General features: G+C 38.9%; 2 protein-coding genes across 2 annotated transcripts; both read right to left on the bottom strand.

The window, feature by feature from the left end:
- Positions 1-1,180: 1,180 nt before the first annotated feature.
- Positions 1,181-7,615, bottom strand: htra3a (HtrA serine peptidase 3a). Its single transcript, XM_088419207.1, has 8 exons — positions 7,204-7,615; positions 6,236-6,326; positions 5,783-6,005; positions 4,624-4,818; positions 4,489-4,521; positions 2,561-2,705; positions 2,422-2,472; positions 1,181-2,351 (listed from the first exon to the last, which is right to left on the bottom strand). Exons 1-8 carry the CDS (start codon positions 7,613-7,615, stop codon positions 2,296-2,298), a joined length of 1,206 nt encoding a protein of 401 aa, XP_088275333.1. The 3' UTR covers positions 1,181-2,295.
- Positions 7,616-9,521: 1,906 nt separating this feature from the next.
- On the bottom strand, positions 9,522-16,555 carry pi4k2b (phosphatidylinositol 4-kinase type 2 beta). Its single transcript, XM_088419571.1, has 11 exons — positions 16,006-16,555; positions 13,916-14,067; positions 13,673-13,753; positions 13,463-13,582; positions 13,224-13,355; positions 12,408-12,561; positions 11,871-11,932; positions 11,174-11,276; positions 10,680-10,813; positions 10,497-10,556; positions 9,522-9,960 (listed from the first exon to the last, which is right to left on the bottom strand). The coding sequence occupies exons 1-11, from the start codon at positions 16,340-16,342 to the stop codon at positions 9,787-9,789; spliced, it is 1,509 nt and encodes a 502-aa protein (XP_088275697.1). The 5' UTR covers positions 16,343-16,555; the 3' UTR covers positions 9,522-9,786.
- Between the last annotated feature and the right edge of the window lie 1,281 nt (positions 16,556-17,836).

A 17,836-nucleotide genomic window follows, 5' to 3' on the forward strand; every position in this document is an offset into this window, starting at 1 on the left:
GCTGAGTCCCATATGTCTTCTATAGGAGTATAGAGGTATTTACTAGCATCGATTAAGATACTCTTGGTGATCAAAAAAAAGAATTATCACACTCTGCTATACATGGATGTTTTTCTGTCCTCTTTTAATAATAACAAATAATAACAGCATATCCTTATTAGAGCAGTGGATGGGATGCACCCTGGAATTATCGCCAATCACATTCACACCTTTGAAAAAGGTACATTATTCAATTAGACTAAAATGCAAGTTTCTGGAATAAGGGGTGGGGGAATATTTTCTACCATTGTGTCAAATGTGACATCTTTTGACCTTTTTTGTTCAAACTGAACTAGCTTGAAGTGGCTCTCAAATATACAAGTCCCCCTGGGAGTTCGTGAAGGCATTTCAGGGGTTGTAAGATTTTCAGGAAGAGTGCATACTGATCCACTATTTCTTTTCAAATTAAGAGCAACTTGATTGGAACATGAAGCAACTTGTGATTAAAATTGTGATTCAGTGACTCCTTTCCAATGCAATGTAAGCCTTTTTTCATCCAAATATGCAACACTAATCTAAATTTACAAAGAAAAAGCAGGAGGGGGCAATACAGTTTGCATACATACAATTTTTAATTAACTTTTAACAGCACACTTTTTTTTTGCATAAAGACACTGATTGTGTTGAGAGTTTCTCACAAGTTTATTTCTCTATATCTCTCCCAATGCTTACATTTTTAAAAGACCACTCATACTATATTCCTAGAAAATCATAATGTCCCATCTGATTAGATATTTTAGGAACAGGCATCCAGCAGTAACTTGCAATGCCTTTTATGATAATTTTCTGCAAAGATTTGATAGCTTGAAAAAGAGATGATGATTGTGAATGTGAAACTTTCCTGGAAACATACTTATGCGGCCAAAAAAAAGGAACAAAAACTAGATAATTTGACTTCCGGAGTTATAGCCACGTCAGAAAGCGGTTTGCAGGTCCAATATGCCATCTGTTGGCTACTTTGGGAATGATGAATTGTACTGAGCAGTGGGTTCCTATTAGAACGAAGTTATTACAGTACTCATTGTGGCCTCTAGATGGCAATGCGCTCATAGATCAGCGCTGACAGATCAACTTCCCTATATAGAGTAAAATTTCAATATGTTTTTATATTATTTTTTTTTGGGGGGGGGGTAGGAAAGTCAATAAGAGAATGCCATTCCTAATGAAGGAGAACACTGCATTTGGAACATCTAACGGGAATTAAATTAGTGTGTTTCATTCTCCTATTGGAAATGAATGTTTTTTGCGGGAGGCAAAAGGAGGGAAAGAAAAAAAGCGGTAGCTCGAATGGGATCACTAATTTGAAAATGCTGAAATTTTAATGATGTGAATTGGATGAAAAACGTGGAAGAAAATGCATGAGAAAAGTAATAATATAAGAATAGGATTAAAGAATAGGAATTACATACTTCAGCCTTCACACAATCTACAAGAGTGAAAAGAAAAACACAACCACAACAATACACCTCTTTGCCAGCGCTGGTAACCAAAACAAACAATATTTATAAGCCTGCTTTTATTTCTAATAAAACATTTGGTTGCATACTGTACCATTGTGTAGACTGTGGCTGGTTAAGGAAGTTATAAGGGGAAAAAAAAAAAAAAGAATCATTGTGGTTCTAGTCTTGAAAGACAAATGTGTGTCTCCTGTGCTTACGCTGGCCCTGCACTATGATTATACATGTCTTTTGCCTTCCCACAAACACAAGCGCACACAGAGGGCTTCAAAGCACCCACACATTTGAGGGAGACGTATAACAAGGGAACTCCTACTGGGCGATGTGGAAGCAATTTGTCAAGCGTGGGACTCTACTAAAGGCAAGGTGACAGTGGGGAAATTCAGGAGAACTCCTGAACAGCCGGTTTATTCTAGGCCAAAGCGGCCCGGCGAGTTTTTTATTTTTTAAAAAACCCTAATTCCTGTATAATTTACAATACACACAGTTACAACATAAATCCACACCGTTCATTTATTAATACGGACAAGCACATCCCAGTGCATCCAGTGTTTTCCTTGCTTAGGTATCTGCATGTGTGTGTGAACACATCCGCTGAGTGCAGAAAATTCCAACTTGTGATATTTCGGCGCAAGACTGAAGCGAGCAAACATAGGGTAGAAGCTACAACAGCCTTAATAGAAAATACATGCTGTATATTATCCTGTTCTATTGTCGTGGAAATGAATACGTAATACCAAAAAAAAGAAAAAAATGCATTTAGTCCAATATTGCATATCGCATATCAGTTTCTTCAAACTTAAGTAACCGGAAGCACGCTAATGCCCAGTAAACGTCTCTTTCCTCCAAGAACACCTGCGAACAAATGACTGAAATTAGGATTTGCTTATAGACGGAGTACAATTTCGAAGCTTACAGAGCTCACCTGCTCCTGATTCTGTTATTTCTGTCAACCCATCTGGAGATGTAGTGGTATCTGTCACATAGGAGATGGCGCTGTACTGTCACTACTGACCCCTTTATTTGGAACTGATTCAATTCTAAATAAATAAAGTACGTCTTACCTTGGCTCTCTTCAGAATTTGACTGCAATTCGTCGGAATTTTTAACCCGCGACTCCGCAAGAAAACGTCTGATTCGGTCCGAGGGTATAGCAAAGGAGATGCCCGCTGTCACTTTCAAAGTGTTGATGCCTATCACTTCGCCATCCTGTAACAAATATGAGCATGTCAAAATTAAGTTTAAAATAATGACCATCATGACAGGCTTTTTATTATTATTGCAAAAAAGAGTAAATAGTAGTAAAAGGAAATATATAGATATATATTTAAATTTGCCGATGTTTTCCGTGCCTTTTGATTGTCTGAAAATCGAATTAAAAGAAGGTACAGTTTAAATCCATCATAGAACCAGAAAGGCATATTTATCTTCAGAAATATTTGCAGCGATGAATGTGATATTTTGACAATAACAAAAATAACGTATTAAATACTTTAATTATTTTTCCGTTATGCATTTCAACCAATCCAAAGACTACATTCTTCCAAGCGATCATGGCATCTCGTTTCAACATTACAATGAATAACCTCACACAATTTTTGCAATAACAAACTTATAAATTAGAGCTAATCCCAGCTAACAATAACGTTTTGACAACCGAAGCTCTTATGTCTGTATTTAATTAATGTGGTATTTTTCACGAACAGGTTGTAAACAGTTACAGTTGTTATGCATTAAAAAATCACAATTTTGCTGTTAAATTATTGTTACGTATGGTGACAGCCCCACTAAGGATTGTGCTGGAGATTATGAGACGTTTTAATTCTGTTCTGTATCAGACTTGGTGAAACGAAAGGAAAACATCACCATCTGCTGGATTTGGTTACCACAAGCTTTTTGAGTCAGAAAAATATACCGTATATATTTTTTGTATTTTGAGAAACAGGAATCTCCTTTTCTACACAACACCAAAATACTGGCTGTTTTGCGGCAGCCACTGCACAAATCGCTTTGCTCCAAGCATTACAATGATTTAAAACCACTTTACTTTTTTAACTATTGACATTGTTACATATTGCATAATAATTCCACCATTTTTGGTAGTACGTTTCATGATCAAATCACAGGTTAGCTGGAGAGCAAACCAGCAACTGAATCATAAAATGTTTGTGAAATTTTTGAAGTGTTAATTTGAAATATGTCCTGTTTTTATTAGTTCAGTTTTTTTCACATGTACAACACTCTGTTTGCAGCAGTTTTTTAAAGTGCTATATAAATTAAAATGAGTTTTTGTATAATAAAGTATGAACGTTTGGATAGAATATATTTTTTAATTTGATTATTTCATTAATATAAACAAATATTGACACATTTATCAATTAAAATCAGAAATGAGCAGCTGTAAATGTATCATTATAGATTTATATTTCAGTCTGTTTTAATATTTGAATGAATCTCTCAATGAACTTTGAAATTTTACCAAAATCAATAAGTTCACTTTAGCTTAAGTAGCTTCGCAATTAGCACCAAACTCTGTACCTGCATTGGGAAATAGATATAATATATGTGATATGTGTGGCATTTAGCTATTCTTAATTAGCATTGGCCTCATGCTAGGCGGCTGAGCTGCACGGCAGCCTCCGCCACTGATGCAGGCGCGCTAACCAGTTTTCCACCTTGCCACCCCTTGTTTGCAGGAATCCATTTTTTATAGTGCTATTTAACATATTAGCATATGCTATTTAGGATAAAATACATAAAAATGAGCTTAAATACTTCTATAATTGGTTTCTTTAACAAGACAAAAACACACACACAAAAATGCAAGCCTTTTAGCATGCGACCTTAATTGGGGCCTCACTGGGATAGGCTCCAGCACACCCACAACCCTCTTAGCACGGGTTTTACAAGAAATGGCTGGATGGATGAAAAATCATGAACATTTAAAGTCAAATTCAATGTTTCTGAAGTGATCCATATGATGGGTACTCACCAAGTTAACAAGGGGACCTCCAGAATTGCCATACTTGTCATATAAGTTGATTAAAAAAAAAAAAAACATAAACAACCACAGTCATTATTTAGGCGAGTGTGCAAACAATCACATTGTCAAATTTCTTCGACTAACGTTGATGATGGCGTCAGTCTGGATGTAGTCGATGTCAGAGTCATGGATGCCCAGTTCCTTGCCATCCCTCTGCGCTGTGCTGACGATGCCGGTGGTGACTGTGTTCTGCAGGGCAAAGGGGCTGCCAATGGCCACCACAAACTCACCTGGTCTTAGGTCAGCTGAATGGCCCAGAGGCAGCACAGGGAGCTTCTTCTGTTCACACATAAAGATGCACTTTGAGCAAACAGTGAAAGGCAAAGAGGAAGACTGACACATGAATAATGGCAAAGAGAACTATCTGGTGGGATTAAGCTTGCAAAAATGACGTATGTGAGGTATAAGTGTGAGAATACACACATCGGTGTCACAGTCCTGTTGTTTATGAACGTAGTACTGTTAGCTTTCTGAAAGTCCTGCAAACAACTTTCAGAAACTGACTCGACTAGCAGACCAAAGACTGGTACCAGTCTGTGGACTATTTAATACTGGGCAGCAAGAATACTAGATAAAACAAAAACGTTTCTTTTATATACAGAAAAATACACAAAGTGTGACATTATGTCTTTTTTTTTAACTTCCCAGGGATCGGACATATTTTTTGTTAAAAAAATAAACATGAACTAAAACAATGCAAATGTGTTTTCAAAATAACAGTTTGCGTATGTATTCTGCATAGCCACATTACAACAGTGCTCGATGGCCTCAATAGTAAGAGGAGCGCTGGCAATTATTATGAGTATCATTTATCCATTCATTTAAAAAAAAAAACATAGTTGAAGTTACATGACGAAAATTCTTGCATTAATGTTGAATGTAACAATGGCCCTTTTTCCTGTATGAGTTTGAAACATGTGACTTCATTTGATTGCACCATACGTCTCGTCCTTATGTCAGCAGCTTTAGATGTGTCAAGCTAATTAGAACGGAGTCCATGTGTTGACATATGCTCAAAGCTCACAATTTACACAGCAAACAGTGGTCTACGCTTATTTTGAGCCTTGTGTAATTTTAGTCCCTAAATGTGGACAGCGGGCCACAAATGGCCGCCGAGTCGTGGTATGGACACCTCTTTTCTATGTTATATGTGGCACTAATAAGACATAGAAGCTTTCAAAAAATTCTTAGCAAGTGCGCCTTAGAATAATGACTTGAATTAATACGGTATGTTTTATGTTACCTGAGGGTTGACCTTGATCGCGGCAATGTCAGCCTTCCTGTCTACTTCTCTGACCACAGCCTCATAAACGTCACCGTCATGGAGCTGAACATGCAACTGGAGCCGTCCCATCACCACGGCGCTGGTAGTTATCACGTGAGCGTTGGTTATGATCAAGCCGGAGGGTGTCACAATGAAACCAGAGCCACTGGAGAGATGCATGCGGTGGCCAAACAGGGGGTGTCTAGGACAAAAATAAAGAGGAAAGAGATAATGAAGGAAACTCTATGCAATCTGGATTTTATTTCTGTATACTTAATCGCTGAGCTTTTTTTTTTTGTAAATAAATAAAATCTTTTTTTTAACCGTTAAAAAGTATTATATTTGTATTCCTAAATGCTTATTGGTTATCAATGTGATTGTTGGAAGAAAATTCCCATCCATACTCACAATGTACCGGATAAATGTACACACCTTAAAAACAATTCAATATGGACCACGGCTGGTGCTATTTGCTCCACCACATCAGCGATGAAGTTGAACTTGTAGCGAGGACTTCTGTTACCTATACTGACATATACATCAGTCAAAATGTCAGTATTAACAAGCAGAAACACACTGTCAGTACAAATTATATCCACAATTCATTCCAAATTGATTTATAATAGCAATGTTTAAATTTATTGATGTAATATAATTAAAGAATTGTTTTAAATAATACACACTGAATAACTGAATTTATGATCAGGCCATACCTTCTGAAAGGAGAAAGGTTAATAATTTGTCTATAAACGATTTAACTATCATGTAGCCTACAATGAAAACTGTTTTTTTTTTTAAGCTGTCGACTGAAAATGACATGTGGTCAAGGCTCAGGTAACAATCAATAACCATTTTTGTTTGCAATTCTTTCAGTCATGTTTCATCTTTTGTCATTGATTTTTTTGGTTGAAGATAATTTTCTTTCATTTTTTTTCATCTTCTGTAATGTCTTGTGGGGTTTTTTTGCCTTTAGTTTTATTTGTATGGCTCTATTTTGTTTACAAATCCCTGATCTGTTTTGTTTCATCTTTTGTGGGGGGTTTTTGTATGCAGATAATTTTCTTTTGTTTGCTTTTCGTCATTTGTAGTGAGTGTGTGCGTTCTTTTTGCCATTATTTTCATTTGTGTGTTTGCTTTTTTGGTTTGCAATTTCTGATTTGCAGTTGTGTTTCATCTTTTATCGTGTGTTTTTTTGCTTGCAATTATTTTGTTGTTGTTGTTGTTTAGCTAATTGTTTTTGTGATTTGCACTTCAGGGCCACGTACCGTACTATTACTCGACCGTAGAAATCCCACTTACACTGTAGGCTACTGTACTGGTGGTAACAGTATTTTTAGTTAACTATTACATGGACAATTCCGTGTACGGACAAAATAAATACTCGAACGGCTCGCTAATACCTGCATTAGAGAGAGCACACGGTCCTTCGTGCACTTGTCGAACTGCCGGTTCTCCCTTTCTCTTACGGTTGGCTGCTTTCATCTTGCAAACATTTCCATACGTTTTCCCGTCGCTCCCACACACCAAATGTCGCAGCTGACAGCGGCAGACGCCCTTAAAGCCTCGCCGCACGCACACCATGCCGTGCTTGCAAGGTACGGGCGGAAAGAGGCTGCAGGGGTCACCCTCGACATCCCCTGGCGTGCACACGGTGCAGCAATTGCATCCTTCCGGGACGTGGCCGATACCACAAATGGGGCTCGGACAGGTGCTGGGGTCGCACCGAGAGAGGCAGCCGAGATCGGCCTCAGCTCCGGTGAGGTCGACAGCACACAGAAAGATTATTGTGAATAAAAAATGCTGGAGAATCATGTTGAAGATGCTGGGAGATAGAGACCTTCATAAAAGTGAAACACAGGCTGAAGTTCTCATGCTCTGAAAAGAGAGCTTGCAGACGTGACATCACGATGGGAAAAGTTAGGAAACTGCTATCTTGGTCATAGTTGACAGGAGAGCGACAAGTGGGAGAAGCGCATGCGCAGTAAATTGTAGTCATCCATCTAGTACAGTGGAAATACGCATACCTCTGGTTCAGCTTCTGCACTTTCACCTATTTGTAGTTATTTTCTTCATTTTTGCGGATTATTTACATTAATGGATGAACACACATTTTATATTGGTCATGAAAGTCCGTGATTTTAGGTTTTCGTAAAAGCAGTGCTAAGTGGTACAGTAAGCAGGTATGGGGTGACAGCACTTACCAAATTTAGCCTCCAGCTGGGGCCTAAAACAAAGTACCAAGAATTCACCTGAGCCCAAAGTAAATTACTCTCTTGTTTGACATCTCTCGCTTGCACTTTGTGATCATTTTGTTTCAGTGTCCAGAGCTGAATGTTAAATGTTGCTCGCTCCTGTTGTAATGACGTAGTTTTCAACTTTGTCCAATAGATGGCACTGCTATTACTGTTTTATTTTATCCCTACGCTCCGCCTTTGAAAAGTAACTTCCTTTCCATTGTATTATCTTTGATGACTGTATGTGTGCATGCTGGTGAATACCAAATAGCTCCAACTTTTCTGTGTGGCGTTTGCATGTTGTGCCCGAGCCCAAAGGGATTCTCTCCGGGCACTTCGGCTTCCGCCCACATTCCAAAAAACATGCATAGCAGGTGAATTGGGCACTCTAAATTGTCCTTTGGTGTAATTATGTGCGTGAGTGGTTGTTCGTCGCTGTGTGCTCTGCTATTGGCTGGCAACCAGACAATGGTGTCCCCCACCTACTGCCCAAAGATTGCTGGGACAACATAAAGGGTGAGGAACAGAAGCTACAGCATTAGTGTTGGCTTAATACTTAATTTTCCAACAATAATGTACCTTGTGGCACAGTAAGGGAGTTTCCGTTTTTTACTCCTCGACCTGGATGCGACATAAAAAACAGCCACAAAATCCCTCCATAGACAGTTTAAATGCTCCCAAATATTTTTTTAATTGTGTTAAATATACAACTCTGCTCATACAATCATCCTGTTGGAATAAAAATGTCAAGATGCATACATAAGAACAAAAATCCATGACACCGGCTTTCCTCGTAAAACTAAGTCACAAGGAGGGGTGACTGACTGGGTGCCATGCCGCATGCCGTGAAGCGAATACACATCAAAGAACAAATACATTCAGTGTTGTGAGGTTGTTTTTGACAGCATTCACCCCATGTGAAATGTTTAGGAACGAGAGTATAAACGGTAAACATTACATTCAAGCAATAAAGTTATTCCTAGTCCTCTTCCGACGAGGCACAAATTCAAGTTTAAAGAACAGATTTTTTATTTTTTGTTTATACTCTTGAGGCTTTTCAGGAGTCAAGATTTTGGCAGTAGTACTGTAATGGTTGAAGATATTGGCTTTGTTTGCTCAACAAATTTTGTAAAGGAACGCTGGGTTAAACTACTTTAGTGGAACTACATAGTTTTCACAATTCAGTAGTTACCCAACAAGTAGAGTGACTATTTTTGGCTATTCTTCTAGAAACGCAGTGTTTGAAGCACTATTTGTGACATGTCAAATTCCTGTAGTCAAGCACAGAAGTGTTGTACATGTTTTGTTTTGTTTTTTTAGGCATTTGAGACACAGGCAGAACCCGTGAATTATATATATATATATATATATATATATATATATATATATATATATATATATATATATATATATATATATATATATATATATATATATATATATATATATATATATATATATATATATATATATATATATATATATATATATAATAAAGTCCATTCACGCAATCAAGTAACCATGACAACCCCATATAAGACAAATATCTCTAAGAAACCCTGGAATGTCATCCTCTCTATATTCCATTCTAATTGTACACAGCCTGCACAATAAGTGTAAGAAAAAAAAAAAACATCTTCATCCTACTTCTTCAACTTACGGTATTCCCTCACCAGGTTAAATATCTTTAGATTTCCACTTCCCGCCTACACAAACAAAAACACATCACCGATGGCTGATGTATCCTCGCTACCAAGAAGTGAAAAAGGGTCGCTTGCAGTGGAAGGTCTGAGTGAAGGCGTTGCCCAGGGTGACCACACGGCCCTGGCCACCTGACCGGCTGCGCTCCACCACCACGCGGGGCATCTGTACCAGCTGTAGAGGGCTCTTGCCATCCTTCAAGGCCTGGGTGAGATTCAGCACCTGGTGCAAGAAGGGTTTATGTCGATTATTTTCAGGAACAAGTGATATCAGCAATAGAGAGTCCCGAACTGAACAGACCACTTTGTTAATGCAAAAATGTCTGCATTACATATTTAATAACATTAACCAGACCATTGTTTTTTTTTTTAACTTACACTATTGCTGAAAGGTGGTTTGCATGGGACAGAGCTAAGTATGATCTGCACTGATGTGCTGCATACTAAAATAAATTGAAAAATGCACATTGAAGGACTTTGTAGGGTAGCTGAAATCAGTCAAGCAATATAGACAACAACATTTTGTCAGTTAATCATATCAAAACTAGATTTTATTTCCACCACTACATTCCAAGACTGGATATTATTTTAAACTGACAGTGCAGAAAATGCACAAAGAAATTAAGTTCAGTTAGAGATTTGATCTGTAACTCGTCAGCATATAGGCCAAAATATTGATTGTTTTCCTAAATAAAACTAGATATTTGCAGATTGTTTTGTTTTGATTCACTGGAGGACTACAGAAAACGGCAAACTCACCTGGCCCCTCATTACTGACATTTGTTTCTCAAACATGGTCCTGTCGAAGCCTCTATCTCTCTGTGGAAAATAAGATCAACATGTTAGCTGCTCTCCTATTATCCTTTTTATAAACTGTAGCATTTCCAACAGTTAATTATAATTTTTTTAAAAAATCATGAAAGGTTTGCTATTGCTCTGTACCATGAACATCTCACAAAGGTCCTCACTGAGGTCTTGCACAAAGTTCATGTCCGAGAGGCGGGACAGAACCAGCTCTCTGGTCTCCTGGGAGAAAGGCACCTTAGCCTGGGGGAGCCACGCCCAGTGGAAGGGGTCTAAAGAGGAAAAGGTAATCATAAAATTTTGTTTAATACTATTAAATAGAAAAGATTCGAGTGTGAAACGGTTCAGGATTGTGAGGAGACACCTAATACACCATCAAACAAAACTAATTATACGGATGATCTGACACTGATTAAAAATAACAATGATGCGCATGATTAGTTATGGAAATTGAGGATTTAGCAACTCTCAATGTTCATTACCAGTCAAAAGTTAAACAGGCAGAAGGTTTACTGTATAGTTGCAGAAATACTACATTCATACTGTGAATCAACTTTGCATAATCACTTCCATGGGAAAAAATGCTGACAAAACGTCACGAGAAACCCCATGTATTAACATCATTAACTCACATGCTCTCCATTCATCAGGGTGTTTGAAAGGAAAGGCCAGTCCATTGTCAATGGCTGCAATCTTAATGCAAGGCTCAGAAATGTTCCCTGGCCACTCTGCATCCTGCGGGAAAAGAGAGACTCCATGATTAATGAATGATGCCACCACCACTTATTGATTGCTGTCCAAGGGCCTGATTAACTGGCCAAACTGATGACAGCCCTGTCCTTGTTAATCGATATGTGGATAATGATGACTGATGGCACGTAGTCAGATGGCAACGGCATTCACATGTTTCTGAATATTTCAAGCTTTTATCTGTTTTCATGGTTGGTCATTTACAGTAGGGATGGAAATATACCGGTAACCCACTGTGTGAAATTTACCGCACATTCCTAAAACATGGAGGTTAGGCTGACAGGAGGTTTTCAACTGTCCATTGATGTGAATGCAAGTGTGATCCGCTGTTAGTCTATCTATCTCTTGCAATGAGCTAGCAACCAATCCAGGTGGTACCAGCCTTTTGAGCAAAGTATATAACTCGCCGGTGTTGAGCAGACACCTCCTTTAGTATCCACTTTGGTAAATGTAATGCACTTAGAATTTAAATACTTGTTAGTAACCAGTAGAAGGGGCAATTACATGAAACCCAACCTGTTTGCTGGGTAAAACAAAAATGTAAAAAAGAATAAATAAATAACCTCTGATTAGACTCACCTTTGGCCCTTCACCCTCTCCTGGCTTCTCATACTTGATCAACCAGTTATCATTTCCTCGATCTGTCAAAGAGTGAATATCAGCAAGGTGTGTTTTTGTGTGAACAAAGAATAATGCTGCGATTCTCCATGGGTTAGGACCCAAAAGTTGATCGCAGCCAGTTAAACCCTTTTCGCACCACACTCGCTCAGTGCGAAGGAGTCAAAATGACACTGAAACGCTATGCCAGCTCATCTCCATTTGGAGGCGCGAGTATGACCTCAGGCCACTACTCTCAAACATTTTCCAATTTGAGGCGCCTTATGATCGCGGCAGAAGTGTTTGTGCCGCGTTGCTCCGTAGGCCGCACCCCTCACCACAAGTGCAGTGAATGAGTTTGGCAACGGTGGGCTGCGCCACGTGAAATGTGGTGTGAAAAGAGTTTGGGGGCGGTAGTGAGAGCAAGAAAGGATGAGAACAAGTGAGAGAAAGAGAGGGGGAGAGAGAAAGAAAGAGAGAGTATGAGAAAGGGGGGAGGGGAATTCAAACCCTTGTCACCTGTGTTTCGGATTACGTAATCCAGCACCACCAGGCGCTCGAACTGTGACTGCAGCTGTTTTCTGATGTTCTCTGGAAGTGGTTCCGCCTCAAAGTGCCTCAACCAATGGTCAGCCTCTCGATAACCCTCCACGAACAGCTGAAATGAGCCCACCTAAACAAACATATTATAACACCATGGATTGTGTTAGTGTCACTCAGCATTTCCATTTGAAATTTTAGCAATTATGACGTCAAATGGAAGATATGTTGTCAGCCAACTTCCTCATCTTACCTGGCAGTACCGTTTGGCTCAAGCAACTATAATCCAGGACTGTGTCAGAAAAAAATACCTTGACAAAAGACACTAATGTTGAAATGTCTTATACTTTCAATTATTATTTTGCTTAGATTAATAGCAAGTGGTAAGTGCCCATTATGACACACTACAGTTCTGAATCACTAGAAAGTACAACTGCAGTAAGGAAAATAAATATATACCTTTTTGATTGTACAGTGTCACTCAAAACTGACCGAAAACACTAAAACAGACACCCAAAAAAATGGGTTGTTTTCATTTCTTTTTAGTATATAATGAAACGGACTAACATGAATAGGCAAACAATAAAAGAGCAGATCTTTCTTTCTAACTTGTTAATACTATGGTTTAGTGCAGGATGGAATTTTTGCGAGCAAACTCAGGAACATTTCATAATCCTGGTCAAATTTTGAGGCTTTGTTTATTGTAAATCAGAGTTTGAAATTAAAAAAAAAAAAAAAAGAGGGTGGGTGCACAAAGGTTTGGGAACCACTGCAATTGGGAGGAGACAGTGTTACCTTTGGTGGCAGGCCCACTCTGTGGAAGCGTCGTCCCACTTTGGGCACCTTCTCTAAAGCGTACTTCTTCCCTCTGGATTTGGCTCTGTCTATGGCACTATAATGAAAGGTCTCACTGGCCAAATAAACCACCTGACCAAAAAGAACAAGCACTCAGTTCACCTAATGCAGCCACAGCTGGTCAGGTAATTAACAGTAACCTTATTTGCTGTATACATATACACATAAAAGAGACTAACCTTGGTTTTTGGCACCACTCCCAGGCCCAGCTTGCCATCAACTAGCGAGGCAGCAGCTTCTGAGAGGTAACCCTGATTTGGCACCAAGCAGCCTCGCCCGAAACAACAAGGACAGCAGAGCTAAAGAAAGATATACAGTCAAATTAGTAATGAAGCACACTATGTGAATGCAGAGAATATATGGTAAGACAACTCATACAATATGAATACCTTGTGAAAATATTTGGTCCATTTGGGATTTAGGTGACCATAGGGTTCCTCTGACTTTGGTTTGAAAACGCCGATGACTTTCTGTTGAAGACACAATGGATTGACGTTGACTTCCAAATGCACCCCCTACCCCCAGCCCTCCAAATAAAACATATAGCACAAGCAGTTCAACAGTACACCATTTAAAAATCACAACCGGTTTTGGTGTTACTCATCAATGTCACAACTGAATGTCTTCCTTACCCCTTTAGGGTCTTTGACAAAATAACTCCCACTGGAGCCCTGAGAAATCCTCTCTGGAAAGACACCACTCTCAATGGCTTGTTCGGCTCGTTGGATTATATCCGCAAACTCGGGATCATCTGGAAAATGGTTGAAGTCCCCACTGTTGATACCTACGAGGACCAATGGAAATGTATATTCATTTTTCATCATCATATTCGAATCAAATTGAATTTTCTACAAAGGTAGCATGACAACGCAGCAAGATTTAACCAAGCCAGAAATAAATAGTAGTAAGTGTATACAATCACAACAATATAGAAATGAAAACTTTTATTTAAAAGATTAATCTAATACTTGACAAAATACTCAAAAGTAATACATTATTTTAATGATCATTAGTTACAGTCCAAATGTGGTTCTTGAGTGCTTCTTTAATATATGCATTGGATCACCAACTATTGTAAAATATTTGATGAACATTTTGTGCAAAATTGCATTTTTGGCATAGATTTGCAGCCTACTGGCTTACAACATGTGACCGGATTGCGGCTATTGCAGCTATTCAAAAAAGACAAGAGGATGTAAACACCTACTGGAGAAGTATGTTTATCTGTGGCCTTAATTTCTGACCCAAATGGACTGTGCTTGAAAACATCACACTGGTAGACAGAACAATAAACGTGAAGGAGGTTATATATTGCCTCATCAGGAGTGTTGTTACACTAAAAATATGAAGTGGAATCAATACAGCAAAAAATACTTGAGCGCATAGTATGTGAGGTCCAAGATGAAGGAATTTAAAAGTATTCAAGCAATGGGGCGAATGGTGACTTATATAATCAAGGGATGATAACATGAACGTTACATCAGAGCTTGAGTGGAAACAACTGAGTCCACATTGATAGTGCTACCCTAACACGTCAGCATTGCGAATTATAAGTTATCATGTTTCAAAAGTACGTTTAAAGCTGATGTAAATCTAATAAATAATCATTGTATCTGAAAATCACTGACACACCTGTTCAACTGTCACTTAAAGCAAATACATAGTCATCCAATCAATTTTTTCATTTTAATTGTCATAATTAAAATCTTTTTGGGAGGGGCATGTTATTGTACTTTAAAATTGCATCTTGCTGCCAAGCTAAACATAAATCAAGACGACATTTTTTGATGAATTGGTTACGGGATTTTTTTTCTTCCTATTGGAATCAGCCAAAAAAAAAAACAAATCTACCTGTCAAACCCTATAACTAGTAGTGCACATATAACAACTAGTGCAAGCTTCTGCCTCGGCAGTAATGTGTACTAGCCGTGCGCAGAAATGTCAGTGTGCTGTCATGTAATGCAGGAAAAAGTTTGTTATAGTCTTGTAAGGACAATTAGCATACTAGAACATGGGCCTTGTACAGTGTCACTCAAAACTGAGTGACCACACTAAAATAGACACTGAGGTGGGATCAGTCCCAAATAATGGTTTGTTTTCCCTTGTTTTTAGTATGGTTATATCCTTTATAATATACAGTATAGTTTTTTTCATTTGGCCCCCCTTTTTGACTGACACCACTGGCACGCACAGGGCACAGGTGTAAAACTTAAGTCCCAGAGGCCCGATTTTCTGCATGTTTTCAATGTCTCTTTTAAGCACACCTGATCATATGATAAGGATCATTGTCAAGCTCCTATAGAGCTTGCTGACGAGCTAATCTTTTGAATCAGGTGTGCTAGAGATAAACATTGAAAACATGCGGGATACTGGCCTTAAATGGAGTTTGAAATATGTACTGTAGAGCGTAGTGAGATTACTTGGGATTGGGCCAGTGTACATGAAAAATAACAATCACCAAATGAAATTACAAACAAAATATTTTGTTACTGCTAAAAATGGCCAGATACGTTTAATATCCCTTTAACAATTTGCATAATCATGATGTCTAAAAGGAAAATGCACATCCGTGTAGCAATTATGTGGTTCATAAGTGGATGGTATGCAGCATAATTTCTTCAAAACTCTTCTCTCCGTTGGATACAGAATCTATAAATACACAATCCTGGCCTATTTACGTAATTATCCAGCAGCACTTGTTGTGATCACAGTAGTTTGTTACCTGGAGAGGCCAAAGTGTCTCTGTCCGACGACGAGCTGTGTCCGCTCCGCCTGTTCTTGTCTCGGGCATTTCTCGTTGGGGACGAGCTTCCAACAAAGCAGGGCAAAAGCAAAGTGTCTTCGCCGGAGCCTTCCGCCTCCAGTTCCGTCAAGACGCTTTCACACGAGTCCGAAATTCGGACAGCAACGCCAGGGTTAGCCTGGATCCCCAAGCCTGCTGTTGTCTTGTCAAATAACAGTTTTGGACGTTGTACGCTGAGCAAGTTGGACTCCAGTGGAGAATCCATAGTTGTCTCGATGTCCAACGCGGATTTTGTCTGGTCGCATTCTGACATCATTGTCGCGCAGTTCTCAAGTTTACACTAGTATAATACCACACGATGTTGGAGTTGTCAAGAATCCATTTTCAATTGTATATTTCCCCTTTACACGCACGTAAACGTTTGATAGCTTATTTCATGACAGCTGATTTCGTTTGCACTTCTGTACATGACTTCATATGCCGACTGCTACACTTCCTGGTTCACTCCCCACGCATGCGCAACAGAGTTTTGCCACAGATACCTTCACGTGCTGTTAGTAAATCGAGAACGTTTCCGAAACAGGTACCTTACAAAACCGCTGTCAGTCGAAACAGCTTCCGCATACGTTTTATTGTATTTTTTTGTTGTGCCTCCTTCCCCTTCTGGGAGCTTTGAGCAGGGGATGCTGTTGTGTACTTATGATGAAAAGAAGTCTCTGTACGACTTCTTTTTTGCAAATGAAGTCTCCATATGACTTCTTTTCACCATGAAGCCCTTTGAGACTTCGGTGATTCAGGGCTATACAAATAAAATTATATTTGACATCTGCTTTCGATAAACGCGGGCGTAACAACACGTAGAAGCACATAATTAGCAACAGTTAATTATGAATAAATAAATTGGATTCTTTTCAGCTCGCCAGACCAGAAAATAGTGTATGATTTATGAACATATTCATAATATATAAGACCATACACTATACCGGAGCAGTGAGCACAGCAATGGACTCCTCCAATCAAGTTGTTGTAACTCCAAGTCACCGCTAGATGTCAGTACTGATACACACAGAAAGACAAGGCCAACCGTCGCCTCTTGGAAAAACCAGAAACCTTTGTAAATGCTTCCGTGTCTTTATATACGATATCGTAAACATTACAGACATACAAGTAGCTCTTTCACAATTCAACAATGTTTTTCTTTTCTCTATTTTACTTTCTCCTTACTTCTGTTGATTCCAATTTACATTCACAGGTCGCTTCCTGGCTCTGAAATCTAACTGTGCTTAGGCCTCAGTAATGATCCTGCACTTATTACAGCTCCTTGCTAAACCCTGGCTCCTCTCCACATACAAGTCTCTGCCCCTTCATCAGCTTCTCTCTCTAATACGACAGTGTATATGAAACATGCAAATGAGCAGTCAACCAGCTGGTTTCACAGCAGTCATGTGATTTGTCAAGGTAGGAGGTTAGGGGGTGAAGGAGATACAGGGAGAGGAGGGAGAGGAGAAGGCAAGGAGTGCTTTGGATTAAGCACAAGGGAGGATGAGCGAGGGATCTTGGTGGATGAGAGACAGTCACATTCAAAAGCATTCTTGACACAAAAAGCATCATCATTAATTCAACATAACGCTTGCTTTGTCCTTTAGGGATTTTTCCTCACTCACGTAGATGGCTCTGTTGTTGTATTTATTTGTTCATTAAGGCAAACCAGGTAAGTATCAATTGTGTAATGCCTTACTACAAAGAAGCTCTTCATGTCAACAGTTACCACTCTCATCCATCCTTTTCTTCCCTCTTTTCCAAACCTTTA

This window comes from Hippichthys cyanospilos, chromosome 7, assembly GCF_059441005.1.
Source record: "Hippichthys cyanospilos isolate Australia breed blue-spotted pipefish chromosome 7, RoL_Hcya_1.0, whole genome shotgun sequence".
NCBI lineage: Eukaryota > Metazoa > Chordata > Actinopteri > Syngnathiformes > Syngnathidae > Hippichthys > Hippichthys cyanospilos.

Coding starts and splice junctions, on each gene's coding strand:
- htra3a (XM_088419207.1), bottom strand. CDS start 7,615: ATGATTCTCCAGCATTTTTTATTCACAATAATCTTTCTGTGTGCTGTC. Junction 4,819..5,782: donor CGATCAAGGTCAACCCTCAG/GTAACATAAAAC, acceptor ATGTGTGAACAG/AAGAAGCTCCCTGTGCTGCC. Junction 2,352..2,421: donor AATAACAGAATCAGGAGCAG/GTGAGCTCTGTA, acceptor ATTTGTTCGCAG/GTGTTCTTGGAGGAAAGAGA.
- pi4k2b (XM_088419571.1), bottom strand. CDS start 16,342: ATGATGTCAGAATGCGACCAGACAAAATCCGCGTTGGACATCGAGACA. Junction 13,583..13,672: donor GGACCAAATATTTTCACAAG/GTATTCATATTG, acceptor ATCTTTCTTTAG/CTCTGCTGTCCTTGTTGTTT. Junction 10,557..10,679: donor ACCTTTGTGAGATGTTCATG/GTACAGAGCAAT, acceptor TATTTTCCACAG/AGAGATAGAGGCTTCGACAG.